The following is a 13780-nucleotide window of genomic DNA, read 5'->3' on the forward strand; positions in this document are numbered from 1 at the left end:
ACATGATAGACAGCCACTAAGTGTTGATGTTTAAAATTAATTCTTGGCCAGGTACGGTGGCTCACACCTGTAATCCCAGCACCTTGGGAGGCAGAGGCAGGCAGATTACTTGAGGCCAGAAGTTCGAGACCAGCCTGGCCAACATGATGAAACCCTGTCTCTACTAAAAAAAAAAAAAAAAAAAAAAATTAGCCAGGCGTGGTGGACCGTGCCTGTAGTCCCAGCTACTCAAGAGGCTGAGGCAAGAGAATGGCTTGAACCCGGGAGGCAGAGGTTGCAGTGAGCTGAGATCGCACCACTACACTCCAGCCTGGGCAACAGAATAAGACTCCATCTCAAAAAAAAAAAAAATTAATTCTGAATAAAACAATCAACTTAAAAGAAACATAGAAACATAAATAGTTATTACCTCAGTAAAAGTTATTAACTCAAGTATGAAAAAATAAGTTAATAGGTTTACTAATGTACTCACTTAAAACATATTATCTTTTATAGTCACAATTAAAAACACTGATGTAATTACAAGATATTTAAAACTAAAATGAAGTTCTCATGTACTCCTTCTCATTAACACCTACTGATCCTAAATATAAAGCAATTAAGTTCCTGATTTTGTTTCTTTAATCTCTTGGACTAGATGACATTGTTCTTCAGAATATAGTTTGCATCTCACATGTATACATGTAATTATGTATGTGGTTTTACAAATTTACAAAATCAAACTGTTAAATAGAAGCTTGAAAAGCTTTACACAATGTATTTCCTTGCAGTGGTAGTGATTTTGCACACTAAATATTTTATAAACTGATTAGTACCTGTAGCCCTTACCATTGACCTACACTGAAAATATTCATTAAATAAAAGATATTTGATGTAGCTAAATTAATTCTGCATGTCTATATAAAAAATATAAAATACTCCCTAAAATGATAATTACGAAGTGTTAGAGCTGATAATCACAATAAAAACTCAGTTCTAAATAACCACTGTTTTTAATAGGTACCCAAACAGAATATTCATTAGACACTCAGCAGTAAAATAATCCTTCTATTATTTTTAACCATGCCTAAAGTACTTTGCCTTTGCTATTATCATTTGCCATAAAGAAAAAAGGGAACCTTTAGAATTGTAAATGTAATTATTCCCCCTTACTATATTGGTATGTATGTACATGTATACATTTCATGACTCTAAAATCATACACACATGCTTCAGCGGGTTGTGGAAGTGTAAGTTACATATATAGAGTAACTTGAGAAGTTTTTGTTTAACTGATAGTAGCTCAAATTTTTTAAATTTATTTTTCATTTTTTTATTTTTAGCCAAAGGCAGTTAAGCAGCAAGTGGTTCTAATTTAAAGGACACAAAAACTCAGGTCAAATCCTTCTGAGATGTCTAATCATCTTATCTCTTCAGTAAATCAACACATTCACTTGGCGTTGTGTTAAAGTAAGATGCAGTTTACTATAGTCTCAATGTGTTACTAAGTTAGAAGCAAAGTCCAAAGGGTATAAAGTTCTAAAAAGGAAAAAGTCTACCATATCTGAAATGTGATATTGGAGTAAGTTGGTAAGAGATGGAAGAATGAAGGAATAGAAAAGACTTCACAACAAAAAATTGGTAAGTTCCTTGTAATTGTAGAGTAGATCTCTGGTTAGCTGTCTTTAGAAAAAGTAACACATTACAATGGAATCAGTATGTAAGCTGACTGCCATTTATAAAAGATGCTCATTAAAGAAGAAATTAAAAACAAAGATATAATTCAAAATTAAGACATGAAAAATTACAAGTAATTAAAAAATTTTTATACCACAACTTCACCTTTGTTAATTAAAAATCTTTGATTCCATGTAGGTCATGAGATTCCATTGCTACTGAAGTAGAAAATGTAACTAAATTCAACTTCTTTTATACAAACCTTAATTTGACCTTCTAGCTCTTCAGTTTTCTGTTCTAAAGAGAGGTGTTTCTCTTTATATTCTTTAAGATGACTTTCCAGCTGACTGCAATGTTCTTGCTTGTCTTGTAACTTTGCAGTGACCTGATCCAACTGAGTAGTAATCTTATTTAACTCCTTTAGAAAAGTACAATTGAAGAAAACTTTGGTAAGGTTTACTATATCATAGTGGCCAAATGTTCAAAGTAAAATTGAAAACTCTAATTTTATTTGGAGTAAGAGCTCAGATAAGTCCAATGATGTATCAGAGGCTAGACTTACCTACCAGTATAAACGACATGAACTCAATTCTTGCGTAGTCTGAGATCCTAAGTTTATATGTATAACAGTTTAATAACTTTCCAGTGTTTATTTAGGAAGAATCATTTTAGAAGCCAAAACAGAATATTAGCCAGGCTAATAATAAAGTAACACTTTTATATTATAATTAAATATTTTCAATGTTCAAGACACCATTTTTAAAAACTATGTTTAAAAAAATTACAGTGATTACATCTATGATGCTTTTCAATTCATTTGGAATATTCAGTTGCACAAAAAAATAAATAAATAAATAAAAATTACTAGTAAATCGACTATGTACCAAAAGTAGGACACATACCAAATTTAACAGCAAACATTCCATTCAAATGGGTTTTCGGTAAAGAGTAAATATAGAAAACCGTTTTGTTCTGTTTTTTAACTTGATATACTTCTGTATTGTTTTTTAAAAAATGGACCAATAAAGCCGGGTGCGGTGGCTCACCCCTATAATACCAGCACTTCAGGAGGCCAAGGTGGGTGGATCACCTGAGGTCGGAGTTCGAGACCAGCCTGACCAACACGGTGAAACTCTGTCTCTACTAAAAATACAAAATTAGTCAGGCACAGTGGCACATGCCTGTAATCCCAGCTACTTGGGAGGCTGAGGCAGGAGAATTGCTTGAATCCGGGAGGTGGAGGTTGCAGTGAGCCAAGATTACAGCATTGCACTCCAGCCTGGGCAGCAAGAGCAAAACTCCATCTCAAAAGAAAAGAAAAAAACCAGAAAGACCAATCACTAATATTACTCTCTGAATAGCAAGTAAAATTTAAAAACTTCTACCAGTAAAAGCTAAGAAAAATCTACCAGCAACATTCACCTTGACCCTGAAGTAGGATGCTTCTATTCTACCAGAGTACTGCTTCTGTATTCCCTCCAGCTCCTTACTTCCTCCTATTCCCAAGAAACGAGTAACTCTTATAACTGAGGTAGAATATATAGTGTTCCTTTTCCCACTTCCAAGTGGCAAGTACATTTGGGTCATGGTCCAGTCTACCTACTAAAAGCAAATGTGGAGGTCTGCCCCTTCCAACCACCAACACTTGAAGGGATGAGGCAACAATTCAAAAGTTAGGAGTAAATAGTACTGCTCTATACCAAGGTCTAGGCTAGGGGAGAAGGACAGTATCAGGAAACCAACCACAGCTGCACACTAGTAGAGCTTTATCAAAAACAAAGCTGTTATTTTTATCTCCATCTATGTGACCCTCACCTTTACTACTCAACCGGTTCTGAACTCATGGAGAAATTAAGGGGGATAAGCAAGTCTATCACAAGATTATACAAAACTGGGTATCGTCTTTACATGTTTGCAATTTGTTTATCTACCAAAGCACTAGGTGATAGAGAGTATGAAATTGCATCTGTTTCCCTACCTGCTGTTTATCTTGTAATGCATTTTGAGCTGTGTCCAAATGATTCTGAAGATCAGCTCTTTGGGCAGTTTTTGCTGCTTCTGCTGATAGCAACAGTTCGGTTTTGGCTTTAATCTGTAACAAAATTTATAAATTATTTAATTTATATTTAGTTCTTGATTTCCTCTTGCTTGAATGCACACTGCTTTTGTGACTAAAGAAACTATTTAAAAATTAAGTCATTCACAGAAACAAATGGATTTATATATTGAAAAATATGCATGTGAAAAATTCCCAAAATAGGAATGACAGGGGAGAAGCCTCCTAAATAATGCTGGATAAACAATAAAAAGATATCCTTATATGATTCCAAAACACTTCAGTATTCCTTTGCTAAGAAACAAAAGGTACACTTTTTTTCCAGGAAAACGCCACTGTGTTTTTCAGAAGTGAATATCTGAAAGTCTACCACTATTATGATAAAGTAAATAACCACGCCCCCAAAAATGATGACTCCAAAGATAATCAAGAATTACAGAATTTAAGGACTCAGCCAGACAACTGGCACTTTGTAAAATTCAGTATTCCCTGATAATTTCTCACTTAAAGGGTTTTATTTCTGATGCTCAGTCAAAATATTAAACATTAAAAATTAAAGGCTGCCGATAAAATCAAACAAGCAAAAAGATCTATCTTGTTATCAAAAGTAACACTTTTAAGTGTTGAATACCTTTAGTACAACTCACCTCAAATACGAAAAACAAAAAATAGGCTAGGTGCGGTAGCTCACATCTGTAATCCCAGCACTTTGGGAGGCCAAGGCAGGCAGATCACTAGGTCAAGTGATCGAGAACATCCTGGCCAACATGGTGAAACCCCGTCGCTGCTAAAAATACAAAAATTAGCTGGGCATGGTGGCACGCACCTGTAGTCCCAGCTACTCGGGAGGCTGAGGCAGGAGAATCGCTTTCACCTGGGAGGTGGAGGTTGCAGTAAGCTGAGATCACGCCACTGCACTCCAGCCTGGCGACAGAGCAAGACTCTGTCTCAGAAATAAAAAAAGAAAGAAAAGCAAAAAATAAAATATATATGTAAAAACATATATTTAAAATTAACATATTTTGAGAAAAGAGTAAAAATTGGGGGAGCATTCTTTTAGCTGGTTGATGAGAGGATCAATGAACATAAGAAATCCAAGATTTACACTGTATGGATAATTACAAGCTGAAGGAAAAATTCAAATTTTTTCTCAATATCGAAATAATTTTCACGGAAATAATAGTTACATCAAGGTGTATACATCTACATTGATTTAAAGGTGAAAACTAAAGAAATCTTCCCTTTAAACAATACATAGTAAATCTATACTGATGAATATATAGCATGGACTACAAATATATTTTTGCAGAAGTCAGCTTTATTTACATACGGCATTTCATCTATCTGAGGAACCAAAAATTCATGAAATATTTTAACATATGATAATCACTCATGATCTTTTTTATATAGCATGCTTCAACTAATGGAATATATGTATATTCCAAAAGTTATGTAGCATACAAAGAAATTTTGGGGGAAATTAAATAATTGCTCCACTGGTTTGCCTTATTTTAGAAAGGCTTCTGATGGGGGGAGGGAAATGTGGCTATTCATATAGCCAGCCCCTCTCTTTGCCCTTTTTACAGGCAATGACTAAGTACCAATTACTACAAGGCTACGATTGTTGCAACTTTTGCATTAAAGCCCTTAAAACAGTAAAAGCAGTGAAGTGCCCTCATACATGTGCTTAATAATAATGTACCTTGATGCTATCCTGATCATGCACACAAGGAAGTACTGTGGAACTAGGGATCAAAAGGTGTATTATAGAACTTAAAACTGAGAAACAGCTTAAAAGCCTCATTTGTATAGTTAAAGGGACACTCCAGAAAAAAACATTACCTTAACAGTTAAGCTACAGCTGGCTACAGCTAATACCCTTTGGCTAAGCACTTTCGGTTGACATTCTTTTATTAATAATAATATCACTTAAAGCACTAGGTTTTTCTCAGAGTCCTAATTCTCAAAAGAAAAGTAAGGCCATACATCCTACTTTATGAACTAACCCTAGTTCATAAAGAAGTTAAAGTAGTTTTGAAAAAAGCCTCAAAAACTTAAAAAATATCTACAGGTAACATTTTTCAGAGTAATGGCAAAGAAGAAGTTACTGTCAAGGTGATAATGGGAGCAATGATAGTAACAAAAAAAATGGGCTGATCTCATTGTTGGAATTAGTTCTGAAATGAATAGCAGTGGAAGGGCAATCTTTTGTAAAGGAAAGGACCCTGCAACACAGAAAGAATCACAGACTGTCCTAATACATTAGTACATTCACATTGTCACTAGACTCCCATTCCCTCCCCATTCCCCTCCCCCTTACATTGGACATCCACGTAACAGGCTATCATATACATCTAGCAAATAATTTTTTAAAAAAGAAAGAAATGTATATTCTCTCCAAGTTCTAATAAGTATGCCAGTCATATTATTTCATTATATTCCTTATTTACAGTGGAATCATTATCTTAAAGTAAAATCAAGCCTTGAACTATTTCTATAAATTTCTATTCTATATCACAGAACAAGAAATCAATAGTAAGAATGGAGAAAAAATTATGTCTTACTGCTCACGCCATGATTGACTCATTGAGGAAGACTGCTATATAGACTTCTGAAAGAATATGGCACCACGTAGGGGAATTTTTTTTTTTTTTTTTTTTTTGGTTATACTTTAAGCTCTAGGGTACATGTGCATAATGTGCAGGTTTGTTACATATGTATACTTGTGCCATGTTGGTGTGCTGCACCCATCAACTCGTCAGCACCCATCAACTCCTCATTTACATCAGGTATAACTCCCAATGCAATCCCTCTCCCCTCCCCCCTCCCCATAATAGGCTCCGGTGTGTGATGTTCCCCTTCCCCAGGCCAAGTGATCTCATTGTTCAGTTCCCACCTATGAGTGAGAACAGGCGGTGTTTGGTTTTCTGTTCTTGCAATAGTTTGCTGAGAATGATGGTTTCCAGCTGCATCCATGTCCCTACAAAGGACACAAACTCATCCTTTTTGATGGCTGCATAGTATTCCATGGTGTATATGTGCCACATTTTCTTAATCCAGTCTGTCACTGATGGACATTTGGGTTGATTCCAAGTCTTTGTTATTGTGAATAGTGCCACAGTGAACATACGTCTGCATGTGTCTTTATAGCAGCATGATTTATAATCCTTTGGGTATATACCCGTAATGGGATGGCTGGGTCATATGGTACTTCTAGTTCTAGATCCTTGAGGAATCGCCATGCTGTTTTCCGAAATGGTTGAACTAGTTTACAATCCTATCAACAGTGTAAAAGTGTTCCTATTTCTCCACATCCTCTCCAGCACCTGTTGTTTCCTGACTTTTTAATGATTGCCATTCTAACTGGTGTGAGATGGTATCTCATTGTGGTTTTGATTTGCATTTCTCTGATGGCCAGTGATGACGAGCATTTTTTCATGTGTCTGTTGGTGGAATTTCTTTTTTTTAATCAGAAGTCAGACTTATAAAGGAAGATTTAAAAAATCAAAGTAAAAAAATATTTAACATAGAAATCTAATGGTATAATATCAAACTAATTTGAATATCAAACACAATAATGGCATGATCAAAACAGGGAAAATCTAAAAGATTTAGTGATTTCACCAAGTGTAGCTTGAGGAGAGAGAGAGCACACCCGAGAGCAAGAGCCAGAGAGAAAGAGAGAGAGAGGGAGGGGAGAGAGGAAGAGTGAGAAGACGACGGAAGGGAGGAGGGAGAGAAAGACAGAGACGGGGAAGCGGATGAGAGAGGATGAGAGAGTCAAACAGGAAAGTTCAACTAATTGTCTAGATATAGCCTTTATCTAATTCCTATTTCAAATTTTTTTCAATTAATATGCAAGGCAAAAAGAGATAAAAACAGAATTTAAAACATTTGATGGTCTAAAACTGGTGCTTTATACAAACATTAAATTTAATATTACCTGTATGTCAAGCTGGGAGACCTTCTCCTTGCTTTCATTTAATTGACTATTTAATTCATTGACACTGGTTTCTAGAGAAAGGACACGGTCTTGTGCAGCTCTAAGATGTGCCTTCTGCTCTTGTACCTGGTCGTGCAAATTCTCCTGGGCTTGTTTATGGCTTTCTGACTGATTCTTCAGCTTCTCTGTTAGTTGAGTTACCTGTTATACAAGTAAGATTAATCATGAAGTTCACAAATGATATAACAAAAATTCAGAAACCTAAATTTAAGAGCCATGAGAATATTAAACTGCTTTATGATAGTTTATCTCAAATTTTTTCAAGTAAAATTATTCACTTTTCCAAAATATGTCAACATAGTATCTCAAATACCAAGAAATAACATTAAATTCAAAGACTGATATTCCTTTTAAAATAATCTTTATTGAGCTGTAAGTTATATAAAATTCATTCAACTGAAGTTGTACAATTTGAGATTTGATGAATGCATACACTCATTTAACTAGCCATCACCACAATCAAGATAAAGAGCATTTCCATTATTCCAGAATGTTTCCTCATGCCCTTCTGCAGTCATTCCTCCCATCCCATCTCTAACTCCAGCCAATCACTGATTTGGTTAAGTAACAAGATTTCTTTATATGTCTGGGCATTTCTGAATTGTCAGATACACGTATTGCAAATGTTTTCTCCCATTCTGTGTTATGGCTTTTATTTTCATAATGATATCTTTTGAAGAGCATACTTTTTTAAATTTAGATGAAATCCAAGTCATTTGACATTTCTTTGATGTACCTTGCTTTGAGTTCACCAAGTTTTTTGACCATGTTTTTAATCAAAAATTACATTTTTTTCATTTGCATCCATTGAAATACAGAAAAAATCTAAAAAATTAAAATTTTTTCAGCCTTTGTTTCTATTTTCCTCCTCCCCACCCTTCTGTGACATTAATTGTAATTATGCTAGCTTACATAATACTATTCCATGGGTCACTGTTTTTCCCCAACCTTTTTTCCTTCTGTACTTCATTGAGAACAGTTTCAATTGCCTTGTCTTTTATGTTCACTGATACTGTTTTCTACTTGCTTAATCTATTAAGTACACCCAATAAAATTTTCATTTCATGTATTTTTGTTTTATCTCTAAAAGTTCAATTTTTTTTTTTTTTTTTTTTAAAGAGACAGGGTCTCACTCCATCACCCAGGCTGGAGTGCAATAGCACAGTGATAACTCACTCCCGGGCTCAAGTGATCCTTTCACTTCGGCCTCTAGAGTAGCTGGGATTACAGGCACAAGTTACTGCACCCAGCCATTTCCACGTCTGTCTCCATCATTATAGTTTTTTGTTTCTATCCATAAGCATATTTGAAGAGCTGTTTTAAAGTACTTGTCTGGTGACTCTATCATCTCTTACTTCAGGGTCTGTTTCCACTGAATAATTTCTCTCCTGGTCATGGCTCACATTGTTTCTGTTTCTTCACATGTGTAGTAATCTTTCACTATTTATTGTGACCACTCTCGATTCTGTTGTCTTCTTTCAAAGAATGTTTTGTCCCAGCACGTATTTAATATATTTGTGGTTCTACTGGATCCTTTTAAGGTATTTTTTACACTTTGTAAGGTCAGGTGTATGGCAGCTTTTACTCTAGGGCTAGTTTAGCCTTACTCCTCTCCTAAGGTATGACCTCTCTGATATGTCTACTGAATACTCCAAGTGTTCAGCCACACCTTTCTTCTGATTGGCTGGAACCTGAACATCTCCCAGTCCTGTGTAAGCACTAGTAATTTTTCAGCCTATAGCTCCTTGATAGTATTCATTGTCTGGCCTCATAGAATCCCACTTTACAAGTACAAAACTTGGCATTCAACAAAGCCTCAAGTGGATTCCTAAGCAGATTACTGAAGCTTTTTCTCTGTACTGCTCTTTCCTTTCTGGTATCCTACCCTACAAATTCAATCTGCCTTAACCTCCCTGAACTTCAGTCTCTCAATTTAATTTAGTATCTCACATAGACCACTGGGCTTTCCTTAGGTTCCCCCAGGCTGTGCCACAGTCTGGAAAATGTCTCTGGATCAAAAGTTAGCGTGGTCAAAGAGTTCATATCACTTGTTTCTCTTCTCTCAGGGATCACAGTCCTGCACTGCCTATTGCCCAATGTCTGAAAACAGTGGTTTTGTACATTTTTTCCACTTTTCTTGGTGTTTATGGTAGAAGAGCTAAATAGGTATTAACTATGCCAATATGGCCAGAAACAGATTTAATTTATTCTTTAAAATGAATGCATGGCTTCCTGACCATATTTATATGATAAGCAACGCCAAGTTGTATACAACCAAAAACTAACCTAAAGAATTCTTCAAAACTAACTTTGAAATGTGGAGGGAAATCTGTTATATTCTAATTCTAAATTTAGAAAAGTGATATGGCCTTCTGACACTTTGTTTCAAATATTTTCTCGTTTAGATAATAACTCTCTTATTACACAATTCTTCCAAAAAAGCAACTGCAAATTCTTTTTTGTTTGAAAATGTATTTATCTAAATTTTATAAACTTTTCTTAAACTACATTTTAATGTTGAAACATTAAGGCAACTTATCAAAATTATTATTGGCTATACATGATGCAAAGACATATACTTCATCAAAATATGTTACTATTAAGTCTGTATATTAATACACAGTAAAAACTAACACTTGATTAAGATCTTCAATTTATGAATACATTTCATTATTCTTTTTTTTAAACATCACAAAATGCCATTAGGCAAGTATGCACTATTAATATTTCTGTTTTTCCAGTGAGCTAACAATGTAAAATAGTTTATTCATAGTCACAATAACTTACATCCAGGGACATGAACGGAGAAATTTTCCTTTGTCAAATCATGTTTCACTATAATAGTAATCTGCCTCTTAAGGTACATGAGATGCTATTTGTCAAAAAATATATAACATTTAAAATGTGCTAAAAAGAGCAAGAATGAAGAATCATTTAAATAAAGCACTTAGTAAGACTTAGAGAGACAAAAGTAAATTTTAGAAATATATTTTACAAGCTTACTTGCTCCTGCAGTGTATGGTTTTTTTCTTGTAACTGGTTAAGAACAGCAGTCTCTCCTTCACCAGCCTGAATTTTTGCATAAAGATCTTCTCTTTCCTTTTCTAGTAATGAAATATTTTCTTTACTCTTCTGTAATAAAGCTTCAAGGTTCTGGATCTTTTGGTCCTTATCGCCAATTTGACGTAGAACTTGTTCCAAATCATTCTGTAAAGAATTGAAAACTACTACTTTAAGAATAGAGAACTTAAAAAGTTATTCCTCAAACATAAAATGACTAACAATAAATTATATCACTCAAATTCTCAGTCTTACATTTTCTTAAAACTATTACATTTTAACATGGTAAATTTAGTTAAGTACTTAGAACTATATATTTAATAATATAAATCTGTATCATTATAAGCTAGAATTTAACAAAAAACTCTCGACCACATTTTTTTCTAACACTCTAATATGACCTCCTGCTACTACTCTTTTTCTGACCCTAATTTCAGACACATGAGACTCAATCTCACACTAGGCACACTCCCACCTCGAAGCCTTAGTGTACTAACTATTCCTTCTGCCTGGAACTCTTCCCCCACACAGTCATATAGTTTACTACCCGTTCAAATGTTTGCTCAAACATCACCTTCTTAATTAGGACTATTCTGACCATTCCATTTAAAATTTCAGCCTTTCCCAATATTCCCTATCTTGGTTATCATTTTCTTTCCATAGTGCTTACTTTCCAACACACTAAATAATTTGCTTATTTGTCATGCTGATCTGCCTCACTCCAACCACCCTCTATTAAAAATGTATACTCTAAAAAGGATTTTTGTGTCTTAGTCATTGATATATCCAAGATATTTGACACATATATTCTAAAAAGTCGCTGAATGAATAGAAAAATAAATTATTACACTCTAAATCACATATACATGCAGGCTCACTTCAATACACTAAAAGAACTTTTCTATCGATACAGCAAGGGATCCCTCTTCTTTTACTTTCACACCACTCTGCTGACACAGACCCAGCAACCATGTGGTACTCTCATGATTTGTACCAATATTAAAATATTTGAGATCAGTCACTTTCAAGCATACTTCTCATCCTTCTAAGTTTTGGTCAAATGACAAAAGGCAACCAAACCTCTCTGCCTCTCAGTCTCTGTTCCTGCCACCGACAGATAAATCCTCTCTCTACATTCCACTAATCTGGAATCAGAATTCCAGGCCTAAGCTTCTTTCCATAAAAGTCACTCTGAGGGAGGGGAACATCACACACCGGGGCCTGTTGGGGGTTGCGGGGCAAGGAGAGGGAGAACATTAGAGCAAATACCTAATGCATGTGGGGCTTAAAACCTAGATGACGGGTTGATGGATGCCGAAAACCACCATGGCACATGTGTAACTATGTAACAAACCTGCTCATTCTGCACAAGTATCCCAGAGCTTATAGTGTATATATAAATATCTATATCTAGAGATAGAGATAGAGATAGTAGATATAGATATATCTACTATAGAAAGATATAGTAGATATAGATATTTAAACATACACTTTAAGCTCTGGGATACTTGTGCAGAATGAGCAGGTTTGTTACATAGTAGATATAGACATATCTACTGCAGATAGATATAGTAGATACAGATATTTATATATACACTTTAAGCTCTGGGATACTTGTGCAGAATGAGCAGGTTTGTTACATAGTAGATATAGACATATCTACTGCAGATAGATATAGTAGATACAGATATTTATATATACACTTTAAGCTCTGGGATACTTGTGCAGAATGAGCGGGTTTGTTACATAGTAGATATATATCTGCATATTTAGATATAGATATCTAGATATAGATATAGATGTATAGATATAGATATATAGTCACTCTGTTTCCAAGTCTTAACTGAAATTTGATTCTCCCTTTACAGATGCCAATTCTCCCTCACCCCTTACCCTGCTCTGGTCAGTAATGTCTATTCCACTGGGCAAGCAGAGGAGGGTGACCTTTTCCTGGTGTTTCACTGCCATTACTCTCTCCCTCATGTGAAAGCTTCATGTTGCTCTGGGGAGTATGCCATTTACTTATTCTACTCTCTACTTTTTGTTGCTATCATCTATAAATCCCTACCTCATTCACTGAAGACTTGAGACCTGATTTAGTCTTTCTCTCAATCCCAATTTCTGCCAATTTCCTGGGAAATACAAAATACATAGATAATTAAGAGCATAGCCTCAACATTCATATCATCTTAATTCCTGGACCTTTACTCATTCCACATTTCACACACTCATATAGGATTTGTAACCACCTGAAATTCTTCCAGCTAGAAATTTCTAACTATCCTACTCTATGACCACAACTTACTGCCTTCCAATTTAATGACCTAATTTCTGTTATTCAATGTCAGAGACGTCAATTTCCTTCTAATATATTCAGCATATGCCTAGATTTTCTTCGTGAACTTCCCATATAGATATGAACTAACCTTAACTATTCTTTCAACCACATTGTCCATTTCCTTCCACCCAAAAATTTCCAAGAGCCACTCCCAAAAAAGCCCAATTCTCCATTCCTATACTTCTAAGCACTATTGGAGTAAAATCACAAGGTTCCATAGATGGGTGCTACTACAAATTTCTGGTTCTGGTTTCAACTTCCATTACAGTATATATTCAGAATTATCTTGTCAAGCTTTTTATTTGAATGAGGTCCTCACCCTCAAATATTCCCCTCAATAACTACTTAAAAGATTCCATATTATCTCTACATTCTCAATCTCTGCTTGCCTGATATTCAGCTATTACTATCTCCAACTTTATCAAGAAACATGAGATTTTCAGGAATGATCAATCTTGATTTTCAAAAAAAAATTTTATATAAAATAATATGTGTATATATAATTATATACACATACAATTAATTAGAACTATGTTTAATAATATAAATCTATATTATTATAAACTAGAATTTAACAAGAAACCTTCAATTAACCACATTCTTTTTCCAATGCTCTAAACTCATCTCCTACTACTCTTCTTCTGATCCATGAGACATATATAGATAT

The 13780-nt window shown here is 34.7% G+C and overlaps 1 protein-coding gene across 4 annotated transcripts in view; it reads right to left on the reverse strand.

Annotated features, from left to right (window-relative positions):
• Nucleotides 1-13780, reverse strand: part of EEA1 (early endosome antigen 1) — a 163193-nt gene that overhangs the window by 35829 nt on the left and 113584 nt on the right. For all 4 annotated transcript variants that reach the window (XM_077954757.1, XM_015152444.3, XM_077954756.1 and 1 more), the window contains 4 exons: nucleotides 10719-10922; nucleotides 7656-7856; nucleotides 3635-3748; nucleotides 1919-2074 (listed from right to left, as the gene is read on the reverse strand). In XM_077954757.1, the coding sequence (XP_077810883.1) occupies nucleotides 1919-2074; nucleotides 3635-3748; nucleotides 7656-7856; nucleotides 10719-10922 (675 nt within the window). The remainder of the gene's footprint in view (nucleotides 1-1918; nucleotides 2075-3634; nucleotides 3749-7655; nucleotides 7857-10718; nucleotides 10923-13780) is intronic.

The sequence above is a fragment of the Macaca mulatta genome, chromosome 11 (genome assembly GCF_049350105.2).
Source record: "Macaca mulatta isolate MMU2019108-1 chromosome 11, T2T-MMU8v2.0, whole genome shotgun sequence".
Taxonomy (NCBI): domain Eukaryota; kingdom Metazoa; phylum Chordata; class Mammalia; order Primates; family Cercopithecidae; genus Macaca; species Macaca mulatta.